Genomic DNA, 13942 nt, shown 5'->3' with positions numbered 1-13942 from the left:
TTTGTAGTGAGGGAAAGGAAATAGCCAAGGGCATAATGTGTGTATCTATCAGGTCCTATTGAAGTGTCTGGTATCTTATACCAGTGTTTGATCCTATCCTTACACAGAGGAGCGTCAATGTAATGGTAAGGACTGAGTCTGTGATAAGAAGGCCTCTCACATACAGTGCCAGTTGTATTTCTGATACAGCAATAGTTTTCAAATTCTGTTTCATCACCTAAGATTGTATAACCAGAGACGACGATCAAGTGTTAGAAGAGTAGAAGATAAGGTCGCATCACAAAGACAGGTCTGGGTAATCAGCTGCACAAATTGCTACTTCATAGAGCACCAGTTGTGATAGCTGCAATTCTATAAATAGGTTAGCTTATCCTCCCCTAGTATAAAAGATCATGGTCAAATCTCCCAGATGATAAATGTGTCAGTTCTTGATGGGATAATGCGAATATATGTAAATGAAAATATTTCTGAGACACTTTAAGGTATCTACCACAAAGATCAGGTATGATATGTAAAACAATTTCTTTAATAGATGTTCTATCAGCTGACTTGTTGAACACAATTGCCAAAGTTTCTGGATGCCTGCCTTACATGCTGCCACCCAAATGTCCAAATACTTGCTTAGCAAACAAGTACAGGCTTATCACAGGAGCCTGCAACAATAGGTAATTAATCTTTGTATTTGTACTTTTCTGAAATTTTGATTTTATTATTGACAGCTCACCCTTACTATTATATGCCATCCCCAATTACTTGAGGGCAAGTGCCACCAAGAGTGTATAGCATTGTTCCACTAAGAGTATTAAAATAGTCACTTTCCTGCTAAAAGAGATAGAAGAAAAGAAAAAAAACATTCAGTGGGTCTTTATTATCTATAGGATAAAATATAAACTACATACCCAAGGACTCACGGCCCTCTGTGATCTGATTTAAACCTGTCTCCCTTATCTATCACATCCTTCCTAGGGGAACCTTTCACCTTAGTCAAACTATTTTATTTTCTATTAACTAAATATATTTTATTTGGTTCTACTTTCATGTTTTTGCTTACCTCATTTCCTTAGCCTAAAATTCTCAGCCCCTTCATTTCTATGTGTTGGAAAACTACCAATTCCTCAAGGACCAGGTAGCATCTTTCATGAAGCTTTCTCTTATTATCATGACCAGAAGTTATAGGACACACAATATTTTAGAATTGGAAGAAACCTTGGAGGGAGTTCCCTGCCCTCTTCCATTGTATAGATCAGGAAATTGAGGCCAACAGAAGTAAACTGATTTTCCTCAGGTCTTAGCTAGTAGTAGATCTGGGATTTAAAACAATTCATCTGACTCCAAATGCAATATTCTTTTTTTTTCTCTTGAGGCAATGAGGGTTAAGTGACTTGCCCAGGGTCACACAACTAATAAGTGTCAAGTGTCTGAGGCTAGATTTGAACTCATGTCCTCCTGAATCCAGGACTGGTGCTTTATCCACTGCACCACCTAGCTGCCGCCCAAATGCAATATTTTTACCTCTAAATTGTGTTGTGATTTCAGCCTCCTCTGAAATCTTACTACATTTATTGTCTGTAGTACTTCTATCCTCACTGTATAGATGTCTTGCTTCTTTGACTATTTTGTAAGTTCTTACTATTCTATATACCACCCAACAGGATAATGTGTACCTGGTAGATAATAATGATATCTGTAAAATCAATGTATTACTGGAAATATATAGAGGTAGCATTTTATGTGGATATATACATAATCATAAATATGTCTATGTTATATAATTTAGTTATATTATAATTGGTATGCCTTTTAATAGAATTAAAACTTTAAAATTATATCTTAACCACATAAGAATATATTTCTTGCAAATACTTATCATTTCCTCTCACAATGTTGTACCTGAATGCCTCATTGTGGAGTAGAAATGACCATTGATTTTTTAAGACTTTGCAAGTACAAGCTTTGCCAGTTGAACCTAGGCTGGAAAGGTTTTGAGCATAATCCTGGTAAGACATTGATTTTGCTGTCTGAGGAGCAGTCTGGCAATGTACAAAGAAACATCACTGGTAAGCTGGCCAGTTGGTGACGATTTTTTTTTGGCCACAATAACCTATTAATGTATTGGCTTAATTCCTCATTCACATGACTACCATCCTTGTTTACTGTACTAATCACTACCTCTCACCTGGACTACAGTAATAGCCTACAAACTGGTATCCCTGCTTCTAGTCTAGCTTCTTTTTAAATCCATCCTCCACACAGCTGATAAAATAATATTTCTAAAGCAGAGGTATGATATAGTAGGCTGCTGTAGTCCCAAGGATAAAATACATATAGATTAGTAGAACCACTACTGGAAGTACAGCGCCTGACAACTTGTATCACTCCCTATCCTATATCTAGCCATTGTGATTTGCCTATGTTCAGTTCTGAAAGAGGGAAAACCACTAATTACAGGGATTAGACTCTCCTTTCTCAGTAACTCTTACTTAATATCAAAGTCCAAACCTAGAGTCTCAGGTATGTGGTTAATTATAGCTTGAGTTATAGCTTGTGTCTAGGTTTCCCTGAAGGAAAAAAATAAAAGAGTTACCCAGTACACAATATGAATCAGGTTTGGGACAGGTTGTTTATTTCTACATAGAAAGGAATACGGGGCAGCTAGGTGGTGCAGTGGATAGAGCACCGGCCCTGGATTTAGGGGGATCTTAGTTCAAATCTGGCCTCAGACACTTAACACCTACTAGCTGTGTGACCCTGGGCAAGTCACTTAACCCCAATTGCCTCACTAAAAAAACACACAAAAAAACAAAAAAGAAAGGAATACTAAACCTTAGAAGAATAATATTGTGCATCAACAAAATGATTTAAAGAAGATTAAGGAAATAATAAGAATCCAGGGAGTCAAGAGGCTGAATAACAGTTCAAAGAAGCACAATTGAGCTCCCCAACACAATTCCTCCACAAACTTCTAAAAGTCATAACAAACCAGTTCAACTGAGGAAATGCAAGAAAAAGATTTTGTTGTATAACAAGGAAAGAGGGGGTCCCATACCCATACAGGGGAGCTGTGACTTTGTGTACAATGCAGGAACCAGACCCCACCAGCAGTTTTGTCACTCATTTCTCAGATCCAGGTCACAAGTTCATGACTGAATGAAGAAGAGATTTTGACCTAGGATAAGGAGTAGAGGAAAACCCTAGACTTTATACAGAACAAAGTGAAAATGTATAAGCAAACAATGGCTATGTGGCTTTGATCCCCAGGAGCAGAACAGGGTGTTGTTTCTAGGCTGAAACCTAATCTGAAGCCTACAATGGAATAACCAAAGCAGAAAACCCAAGCAAAAGGGGAGTCTGAAGTTCTGTTACAGAAGCTACAGAGCTTATTTATAGTAGTGTAAGGACTAAAATACTTCTAAAATATCTAATAAGTGGTCGCCAATAAATTATAAGCTTTAGGGGCAGCTAGGTGGTGCAGTGGATAAAGCACCGGCCCTGGATTCAGGAGTACCTGAGTTCAAATCCAGCCTCAGACACTTGACACTTACTAGCTGTGTGACCCTGGGCAAGTCACTTAACCCCCATTGCCCCACAAAAAAAAATTATAAGCTTTAGCAAGAGTTAGACTTTTAAGCATTTATTAAGGAGAAAAAGAATTTGGTAAAGAGAAAGAGAAAGGCCAGAGTCCACACGAAAGAGAATGAGCCAGCATGCCAGCCTCCCCCCTTCTTCCTCCCACAAGAAAAAGTCACTTCCTGATGCCAAAGAAAAGATGCATGGTCCTGTCCTCAGAGGCCCTTTCCTCACATTGGAGCTTTTCTACAGTAAGTCTCCAGCAGGTGGCATCATTCCAATTGTTACAGTAGCCAAGTCCAGGAGCAGTCTTTTAGAACTATACCTGGAGCAAGCACAAAGATGTACTGATTAGTTCGAAATGGAGAACAGGTCTTGGCAAAGCTAAGATTAGGTAGGCAGTGATCATATTTGCCCTGGATTAGACCACTTTCATATTTATGGAAGTTTAGAGGTCTTTAGCTTAAAGTTTCCCTGAAATTATGGAATGACATGATAATCAATAAACCAAAAAAGTAGGAGATTCTAAACAGGTAAGCCTAGACATTCTCTCTGAAAGTACACAGATGCTGAGTCTAACATAAATTAAGAAGCAAGGAAATAGTCTGAGATAATGAGAAAAGAAAATTTTAAAGAGATTATTACCTAAAGAAATGTTTTAGTGATATGAACACTCAAGACACAATCCCAGAAGAAGAGAATGACTCCAAGATATGCACAAGTGAAAACTCAGAGAAAATTACAAGTTTCCCATCAGTTAAACTAGAATTTCTAATAGAGATGAAGGAAGAATTTTTTTATAATAAATGTTTTTATTTACAGTTTTGAGTTCTAAATTCTATCCATTCTTCCCTCCTTCCCCTCCCCCCTCCCTGAGGTGGTAAGCAATAAGATATAGGTTATAGATGTGCAGTCATGTAAAACATTACCATGTAAGTCATTTTGTATAAGAAAACTTGAATAAAAGGAAAAAAATTAAAGAAAGTGAAAAATAGCATGCTTCAGTCTGTTCAATCAATATTACTTCTTTCTTTGCAGTTTAATAGTATGCTTAATCATTAGTCCTTTGAGATTGTCTTGTATCATTGTATGAAGCAAGAATTTTTTTTAAAGTTTTAAGATGGTTTTTAAAATTAAATGGAAGTAGTATAAAATAAATATATATTTTACTAATAAACAAACAAATAAAAATGGCTATGAAAGAATTAGAACAAGAATTAATAGCTTGAAAAACAACATACAAATTCATGTTCAAGAAGCAAAACTTGGACAAATATAATGAAATAAAAACTAATGATTCTACAAGATTCAAGAAATATAAAAATAAAGTTTAAAAATACTTAAAAAAAGGAAAGGAAGAAGATGTAAGGTATCTCACAGGGAAAACAGATTAAGGAGACATAATTTAAGAGTTGATAGACTACCTGAAAGCCATGATTTAAAAAGGCATCATATTTCAAGAAATTAAAAAAACAACAACTTTCCAGATCTTTTAAAATTAGAGGACAAAGTGGAAATATAATTAATCCACCAGTATCCACCCGAAAGAAACCACAAAATGAGAGCTCCTAAGAATATTAAAGCCAAAATCTAGAGCTTCTAGTTAAAAATACTTAAAGAAGTCATAAAGAAAGCATTCAGGGGCAGCTAGGTGGCGCAGTGGATAAAGCACTGGCCCTGGATTCAGGAGTACCTAAGTTCAAATCCAGCCTCAGATACTTAACACTTACTAGCTGTGTGACCCTGGGCAAGTCACTTAACCCCAATTGCCTCACTAACAACAAAAAAAAAGAAAGAAAGAAAGAAAAAAAAAAAGAAAGGATTCAGGTATTGAGAAGCCACAGTAATGATCCCACATGGTTTAGCATCCACCACTATAAAGGAAGAGAGATCTTGGAATACAATATTCCAGAAGACAAAGGATATAGGCTTATAGCCAAAAAAATTTTTTCCAGTAAAACTGAATATAATTGTACAGGGGAAAATGTATCTTTAAAGAAATAGAGGACTTTTAGCATTTCTAATGTAAAAAAAAAAAGAGCTCTGTTGAAACATGGAAATACACAAGAGTCAAGAGAAACATAAAAGTAAATATGACTAAGCAATAACAACTTACTTAACAAGGGAAACTATTTACATTCTAATATGTAAAGATTATATATGTATCTCCTCAGAATTTTATCACCACTGTGGTCATAGAAGGATATTATTATACAGAAAGCCTGGAAGTGATTCTGTTGTAATGAGCTTAAAAGAAGATTGGGAAAGGAAAGAAAGAGGAATATACTTAGGAGAGGGAAAAGATGGGAAGAATAGGAAAAGTATCTTAAATAATTAGGGTGCTCAAGTAAAAGTCTATTTGAACAAGGAGGGAGGATCAGTAGACATTTGAATCTCATTCTCATCTGTATTGGTCAAAGGAAAAAGATACACATATATTTGGTTTTAGAAATACATTTCAAAAAGCAGAGCCAAGATTTGGAGTAAAGGGCTCTCCAGAATTCTCCCAAATTACCCTCCAAACAGGTGTGATGTTTAGAATCCAAATTGTGGTCGCCTTAAATCAGAAGCTTCAGCACCAGTCTTTAGGCATTAAACATTTATTAAAGCATAGAGGTATTCACAAGGAGTTAAGAAAAAGAAGTCCTACCTAGCCTAGAGTTCCAGCCTGGTTGGGTTCTTCCTGAAGTCCTCCTCCAGGAGGCTGGTTTGATCAGGAACTCTCTATCAAGCTCTTTGTGGAAGCTTTTTATAGATCTGGAACAGACTGGAGGGCATGGAATAAGATATTCCAGAGGGCAAAGGAATTGGGATTACAACCAAGAATCACCTATCCAGTAAAACTGAGTATAATCTTTCTTTACTTTTCTTTCTTTCTTTTTGTTTTTGGTGAGGCAATTGGGGTTAAGTGACTTGTCCAGGGTCACACAGCTAGTAAGTGTTAAGTGTCTGAGGCCAGATTTGAACTCAGGCCCTCCCGATTCCAGGGCTGGTGCTTTATCCACTGTGTCACCTAGCTGCCTCTGTGTATAATCTTTCAAGGAAAAAAATGGATTTTAGTGAAAAAGAGGACTTTCCAGCCTCAGGCACTTGACACTTAACTAGCTGTGTGACCTTGGGCAAGTCACTTAACCCTAATTGCCTCTCCAAAAAAAAAGACAAAAGAAAAAGAGGACTTTCAGTTATTCATGATGAAAAGACCTGAATTGAATGGAAAATTTGACTTTCAAATAACGGCCCTAGAGAAGCATAGAAAGGTAAACAGGAAAAAAAGTTAAGAGGGATGTTAAAAGGTTAAACTGTTTACATTCCTACAATGGAAGATGATACATCTAACTCACATGTAATTGGGAAAAAACAGAATTCTAAAAAATAAATGAAAAAAATTTCATTTTCTTTAAAAGCACAAATCCTTCAGCCTAAATTTCTCTGTGAGTCATAGAGTAGCAAAGAAAGCACTAATGAACAAAAAAGTGCCTGTATTTGTGAATGTACATACATTAACATGCATCTCCCTCTTCATCTCCAATTCTCAGATGCTTAAGTGTCTCCTCATATAAATCACCTTAGGTGATATCTCTAAATCCTATTACTCCCTCCCCACAATTACTTTATATTTACTTAACACTGATTTTGTATATATCTGTAAAAGTGCTTAGCGAAATCACATTAGCTCCTTGAAGACTTTTGTAGCCCATAATAGTGACTAGAATATAGAAGGAAGAATAGGACCTGGACCTATGATTTCATTGACATAGAGAGCTCCTTGTTGTGGAAACTACCTTTACCAGAGCAGACCAGCAACTTCTCTGCAACTTATACTCTTAGAGAATTGCTTGGGGCACTGAGAGTTCAAATGACTTGCTTGGGGTTACATGGTCAATATATGTTTGAAGTTGTGCAAGAGCCCACATTTTCCCATCTCCAAAGATGGCTCTCTGCCCAATATGCTGTGCTGCTTCTTGGACACTTAATAACTATTTGTTGGATATAATTGAATTACTAAACACGCATACAAAAGTGGACACTATCAGGAGGAGTAACAGAAACATTACACCCAGTGAGTTTAGCATAGTGCCGACCTTGGAGTCAGGAAAATCTAGGTTTATATTTTACCTCTGACAGTCTTTAGGTATGTGACCATGTGCTTAACTTCTAGAAGAATCACTTAACTTCACCGATTAATTCTCAATTTCTTCTTTAAAATGGGTATAATGTCTGCTTTTGTTCAGTTGTGTGAGAAAATAATGAGGTTTTGGGAACTCAGAACCCCTCCTCCCCCCACACACACAGGAACTGAAAAACCAGGGCCAGCCCAGTATCAGGAAAATTTCAAAGGAAAATGTAGATCAACTTTCCTAACTAACTAATGGAAGTTAACTAACTTAAGACCACCTTCAAGTCATTTCAATCAATTGACTTGAATGTTACCAGCCAATTAGCTTGGATCAAGGTGGAGTGACCCACCTCTACCAGAGACAGGTTAAAAAACCCAGGAGAGGGGTCTCACTCTCTCTTGGCACACTCTTCCCTTTCCCACACTGCTCTCTCTTTCCCCTCTATCCTAGGTATGTAGGGCTAAATTTTCTGAGCCACGTGCTCTATTTCTTTACTAATATTTAATATACTTTAATAAATGCTTAATGCCCCCAAACTGGTGCTACAGCCTCTAATTTCTAAGTAACAAATATATTATAAATCCCAGCTAAATTCCCTCACATTTGGGAAAGTTATAGGGCACCCCATGTAATTTTATTCACCACAGTTTTTTCGGTCATGTTTGATTCTTTGTGACCCTATTTGAGTTTTCTTGGCAAAAATATTGCAGTGGTTTGCCCTTTCCCTCTGTAGCTCATTTTGCAGATGAGGAATCTGAGGCAACCAGGGTTAAGTGACTAGCCTAGGGTCACACAGCTAGTAAATATCTGAGACCAGATTTGAATTAAGAAAGATGAGTCTTCTCTGACTCCAGGCCCAGCACTCTATCCAAAAGGGTTTTTGTGAGGTTCAAATGAAATATTTGTTAAAATTTGTAAAATGCTTTGCAAACCTTAAAGCACCGTGTAAATGTTCACTATCATCATTACTATTATCCTATCCATAGAAAGAAAATAAGACATTTATGCAATATAATTTGTATAGTATTAATTCACGGATATGATGTGATAACATGATGAATATGAATTATGTAGGAGAATATATTCCATGGAATCTTCTCAATCCTCATATGCCCAAAATTCAACAATTACTGAGCCCCTATTTATTACATGCCAGGTCCTTTGTTAGTGCTAGGGACACAAAAATAAAAATGAAAAGTTCCTTCCTTCAAGCATTTTGTCTTCTAATAGAGGACAAATGTAGATAAGTATAATATAATTTAAGGAGAATAGAGCTTTAATAATGGGGAAATCCTTTTTCAGAAGATTATACTTTATCTGAGCCCTGCAAGATGAGAAAGATTATGAAAGATGGAAATGAAAAGAAATATTTTCTAGGCCTACCATAAATTTGTGGTAGGTTGTGGGCGTAATGAGCTTACATAGTACCTGGCACATAGTAGGTGCATAATAAATGCATGTTGACTTGACTTGGAGGTGGGAGATGGAATATTGACTATGGAGAATGACCTGTAACTAGTTTGCCTAGAACTTAAGATTACATTAGGGAGATTAATGTAGCTGGTGAGGTATTAAAATGAGATTCTGGGGGCAGCTAGGTGGCACAGTGGATAAAGCACCTGGCTCTGGATTCAGGAGTACCTGAGTTCAAATCCAGCCTCAGACACTTAACACTTACTAGCTGTGTGACCCTGGGCAAGTCACTTAACCCTAATTGCCTTACCAAAAAAACCCAAGATTCTGGAGGGCTTTAAATCCCAGGCCGAGGAAACTATATGAAATGTACATTTAGACCCAGCATGTACAGACATTCTCTATTTCCAATTGACCACATCGAAGCTCAGAGGGGCTTGATTCTGTCCATATATGACTCATTTCCAAGAGTTCTCTAATTAGCTGCTGAACTAAAAGAGCTGATGACTCAGGGGATTTTTAAAAAGAAGTAAAGTTTCCAGTTGGCATTTTCTTGTCCCTCTAAGAGACAAGCTGTGACTGCAGTGAGGAGTGAGGAAGGATAAGGTCTTTTGTCAATGTTGGTATTGTGTCAGTGCCACTCACACAACTCCTCTTTCTGTTTTGTTTTGTTTTGTTGTTGTTGTTTTGGTTTTTGTTTCTTACCAGGGTCACCTAGCTGCTTTTTCTTCTCTTTGTGGTTTATTTTTTCTTTCCGGATCACATAAGAATGATCTCATGTCCTATGGTGGGCATATCCAGGACAGACAGTGACCTTGTGAATCCTGAAGGGAGATCTTGGGTGTGCACTGCTGCAGTAGCAATGACAGCCACTGGAGTGGCAGTGGAAATCTTTGCATCCAAGAGTCTGGCAACACCAGGAGATGGGCCAAGCCTGGCTTCTTTTACCAGCAGACAAGTATGAATAATGATCAGGCAGTGCCCAATACAGGGGTAAAATATGAAATGGCTAATTATTAGCCTTTAAAATGATTTTATATCTTAATGAAGCTTAACTATCATCTTCCCAGAAGACTGTAACCATTGTTATAATAATCCTATTTATTTTTCAAACAAAAATATCTTTTCTCCTTCTATCCTACCACTGAGAAAGCAAGAAAAATAAAATTTTGATGATCAACATGGATAGTCAAAACAAATTTCTACATTGACCATCTCTCTCTCTTTCTCTCTCTCTCTCTCTCTCTCTCTCTCTCTCTTTCTCTCTCTCTCTCTCTCTCTCTCTCTCTCTCTCTCTCTCTCTCTCTCTCTCTCTCTCTCTCCATACACACATATGTATGTACCTATATAGCTATACTCTTAACCCCTTACTTCTCTATCAGGAGGTGGGTACATGATTCATCATTAATCTTTTGAAATTATAGTTCATCATTTCATTGATTAGAGTACTTAATTCTTTCAAAATTGTCTTTATAATATTGCTGTTGTATAAATTATACTACTGTGTCTGATCACTACATCCTATATCAGTTTATATAATTCTTCTCACTTATATAATATATTTGTTAATATTTGTGATATATTTGTTATATATTATATTTGTTGATATTCCTCCAATTATTTAGATCTATCTTTATATAAAGAAGGTTTTCTATATCTGATTGTTTGCCACTCAAGGAGGGAGAAGGGCAGAGAGGGAAGGAGGGTTAGAGGACAATTGATTATCATTACAACATTGCTGTTACTATCTATAATGATATCCAGGTTCTACTGACTTCCCTTTGCATCATTTTATATAATTCTTGCCATGTTTTTCTGCAACCAACCAACCTTGTCATTTCTTTGAGCACAATAGTACTCCAGCACAATCAAGGAGTACAACTTGTTCAACCATTCCTCAGTTGAAGAGCATTCCCCTTTGATTTCCAATACTTTGGAAGAGCTGATATAAATATTTTTGTACATATGTAACCTTTTTCTTTCATCTCTGTGAGGTAAAAACCTAGTAGTGATATTGATGGGTCAAGGGGTATGCACTGTTTTATAGCCCATTGGACATAATTCCAAATTGTACTACAGAATGGTTGGACTAGTTCACTACTCCACCAGCAACTCATTAGTTTACCTCTTTTTACCTTATCCCTTCCAGAATTTGTCATTTCTAATAGTTGTGAGGTGGTACCTCAGAGTTGTTTTAAATTGCCTTTCTCTAATCAATAATAATTTAGAGTATTTTTTCATATCACTATAGATAGTTCTGATTTTTTCTTCTGAAAACTGCCTTTTTATATCCTTTGACCAGTTATCAATTAGAAAATGGCCATTATTTTTATACATTTGACTCAGTTGTGTACTCAATATATATTTGAGAAATGAGGCCTTTTATCAGAGAAACTTGCTGTAAATTTTTTGTACATTGTTTCATTTTCTATGATACCTTTTAGGATAATGGAATTTCCCTTGTTATCTTTTAACACGGTTTATTCTTTTGCTTTGTCTAAGATCATGATTGCTACCCCTTCCTTTTTTACTTCAGCTAATGCATATTAGATTCTGCTCTAGCCCTTTATTTTAACTTATTGTGTTTTTCTTTTTGACATATGTCTCTTGTAAACAACATATTGTTGGATTCTGGTTTCTAATCCATTAACTATCTACTTCTGTTTTGTTTTTGTTTTTGCTGGACAATGAGGGTTAAGCAACTTTTCCAGGGTTACACAGCTAGAAAGTGTAAAGTATCTGAGGCCAGATTTGAACTCAGGTCTTCCTGAATACAGGACCGGTGCTTTATCTACTTCTGTTTTATGGGTGAGCTCATCCCATTCACATTAATAGTTATGATTATTGCCTATGATTTTTCCTCTATCCTATTTTCTTCTTTTTCTAGCCCCCCTCTCTTTTACCTGTCCCAACACAAAACTGTTTGATTTCTAACCACTACCTCCCTTAATCTACTGCCCTTTTTATCACCCTTCCTTTCTCATACCCCTTCCCCTTCTATTTCCTTATTGGGTAAATTAAATTTCTATATCAACTGAATGTGTATAGAGAAAGTCTTCTCTCTTTGAACCAATTTTGATGAGAGTGAGGTTCAAGAATAGCCTTCAGCCCATTTTCTTCTCAATTGTGAAAGCTCTTATGTGCTTTTTGTATGTGAGAAAAATTCCCCCATTCTACCTCTCCCTTCCCCCTTCATTACATTTTGGAGATCATTCCAACATAATCAACTCACACACATGCCCTCTGTGTATGTAAACTCTATTTAACTGCCCTAATAATGATAAATTTCTTAGGAGTTCCATGTATTATCATTCTATATAGGAAGGTAAACAGTTTAACTTCATATAGTCCCTTATACTGTCATTTTTACCTTTTTATGCTTCTCTTAAGTCTTATGTTTGAATGTCAGATTTTCTATTCATCTCTGGTCCTTTCATCAGTAGTGTTTGAAAGTCATCTATTTGGGGCAGCTAAGTGGTGCAGTGGATAGAGTACCGGCCCTGGATTCAGAAGGACCTGAGTTCAAATCTGGCCTCAGACACTTAACACTTACTAGCTGTGTGACCCTGGGTAAGTCACTTAACCCCAATTACCCCACAAAAAAGTTACCTCATTAAATATCCATTTTTCATCTTCTGGAGGATTATACCAAGTTTCACTGGGTAGGTTATTCTTGTTTTTACTTCTAGCTCCTTTGTCTTCCTGGATATCATATTCTAAACCCTCTGCTACTTTAACATGGAAGCCCACTAAAACTTGTGTGATTCTGACTATGGCTCCATGATATTTGGATTGCTTCTTTCTGGCTGCTTGAAGCATTTTCTCTTTGACCTGGGAGTTCTGGAATTTAGTTATGATATTCCTGGGTACATTTTAGGAACTCTTTCAGGATGGGATAAGCCGATTCTTTCAATTTCTATTTTTACCCTCTGGATCCAAGATATCAGGGCCAGTTTCCTTGATAATGTCTTGAAATATGATGTCTAAAATATTTCTATTATAAGGGTTTCAGGCAGTTTAATAACTCTTGAATTATCTCTCCCAGATCTATTTTCCATGTCAGTCATTTTTCCAGTGTGATATTTCACACTTTTCTGGTGTTTTTTTTTTCCATCCTGTTGAATTTGTTTTATTATTCCTTGATGTCTCATGGAGTCATTAGCTTCCATTTGCTGATTTCTAATGTTTAAGGAATTATTATTTTCTGTGAGATTTTGTACCTCTTTTTTCATTTGGCCAATTTGACTTTTTAAGAGTTCTTTTCTTTCCTTCCTTCCTTCCTTCCTTCCTTCCTTCCTTCCTTCCTTCCTTCCTTCCTTCCTTCCTTCCTTCCTTTGGGGCAATGAAGGTTAAGTGACTTGCCCAGGGTCACACAGCTAGTAAGTGTCAATTGTCTGAGGCTGCTTTTGAACTCAGGTCCTCCTGAATCCAGGGCCAGTGCTTAATCCACTGAACTACCTAGCTGTCCTCAAGAGTTCTTTTCTTTAGTGAATTTTTATATCTCCTTTACCATTTGGCCAGTTTTGTTTTTTAGAGTATTATTTTCTTCAGTATTTTGTGCCTCTTTTACCAAGTTATTAATTCTTCTTTTTCATAATTTGGTGCTTCCACGGTGGTGTAATCCTGGGACTGGCCACTGCTCTCCTGTACTGTGCTTGGGCTATGAATGACTACTAGTATTCTTTTCTACCCTGGAACTATGACCATGGTCACCCCCCACCCCTCCTTCTTTGAAGCCACATGCTGTAGTGTATGAGTGCTCCTCCTTACTCTAGGACTGTGACCAGGAAATACAATAGAGTCCAGCATGTAATTCCAGCATCTGTGGGCTGAGAGCTCTGAAA

At 36.8% G+C, this 13942-nt stretch overlaps 1 protein-coding gene across 1 annotated transcript in view; it reads left to right on the top strand.

The window, feature by feature from the left end:
• Window positions 1-13942, top strand: part of TPO (thyroid peroxidase) — a 229672-nt gene that overhangs the window by 46515 nt on the left and 169215 nt on the right. The window contains exon 4 of the mRNA XM_043988365.1: window positions 533-665. Within this exon, the coding sequence (XP_043844300.1) occupies window positions 533-665 (133 nt within the window). The remainder of the gene's footprint in view (window positions 1-532; window positions 666-13942) is intronic.

The sequence above is a fragment of the Dromiciops gliroides genome, chromosome 2 (assembly GCF_019393635.1).
Source record: "Dromiciops gliroides isolate mDroGli1 chromosome 2, mDroGli1.pri, whole genome shotgun sequence".
Classification (NCBI taxonomy): Eukaryota; Metazoa; Chordata; class Mammalia; order Microbiotheria; family Microbiotheriidae; genus Dromiciops; species Dromiciops gliroides.
The sequence above is the reverse complement of the archived record's forward strand: the minus strand, read 5'-3'. Positions and strand labels throughout refer to the sequence as shown.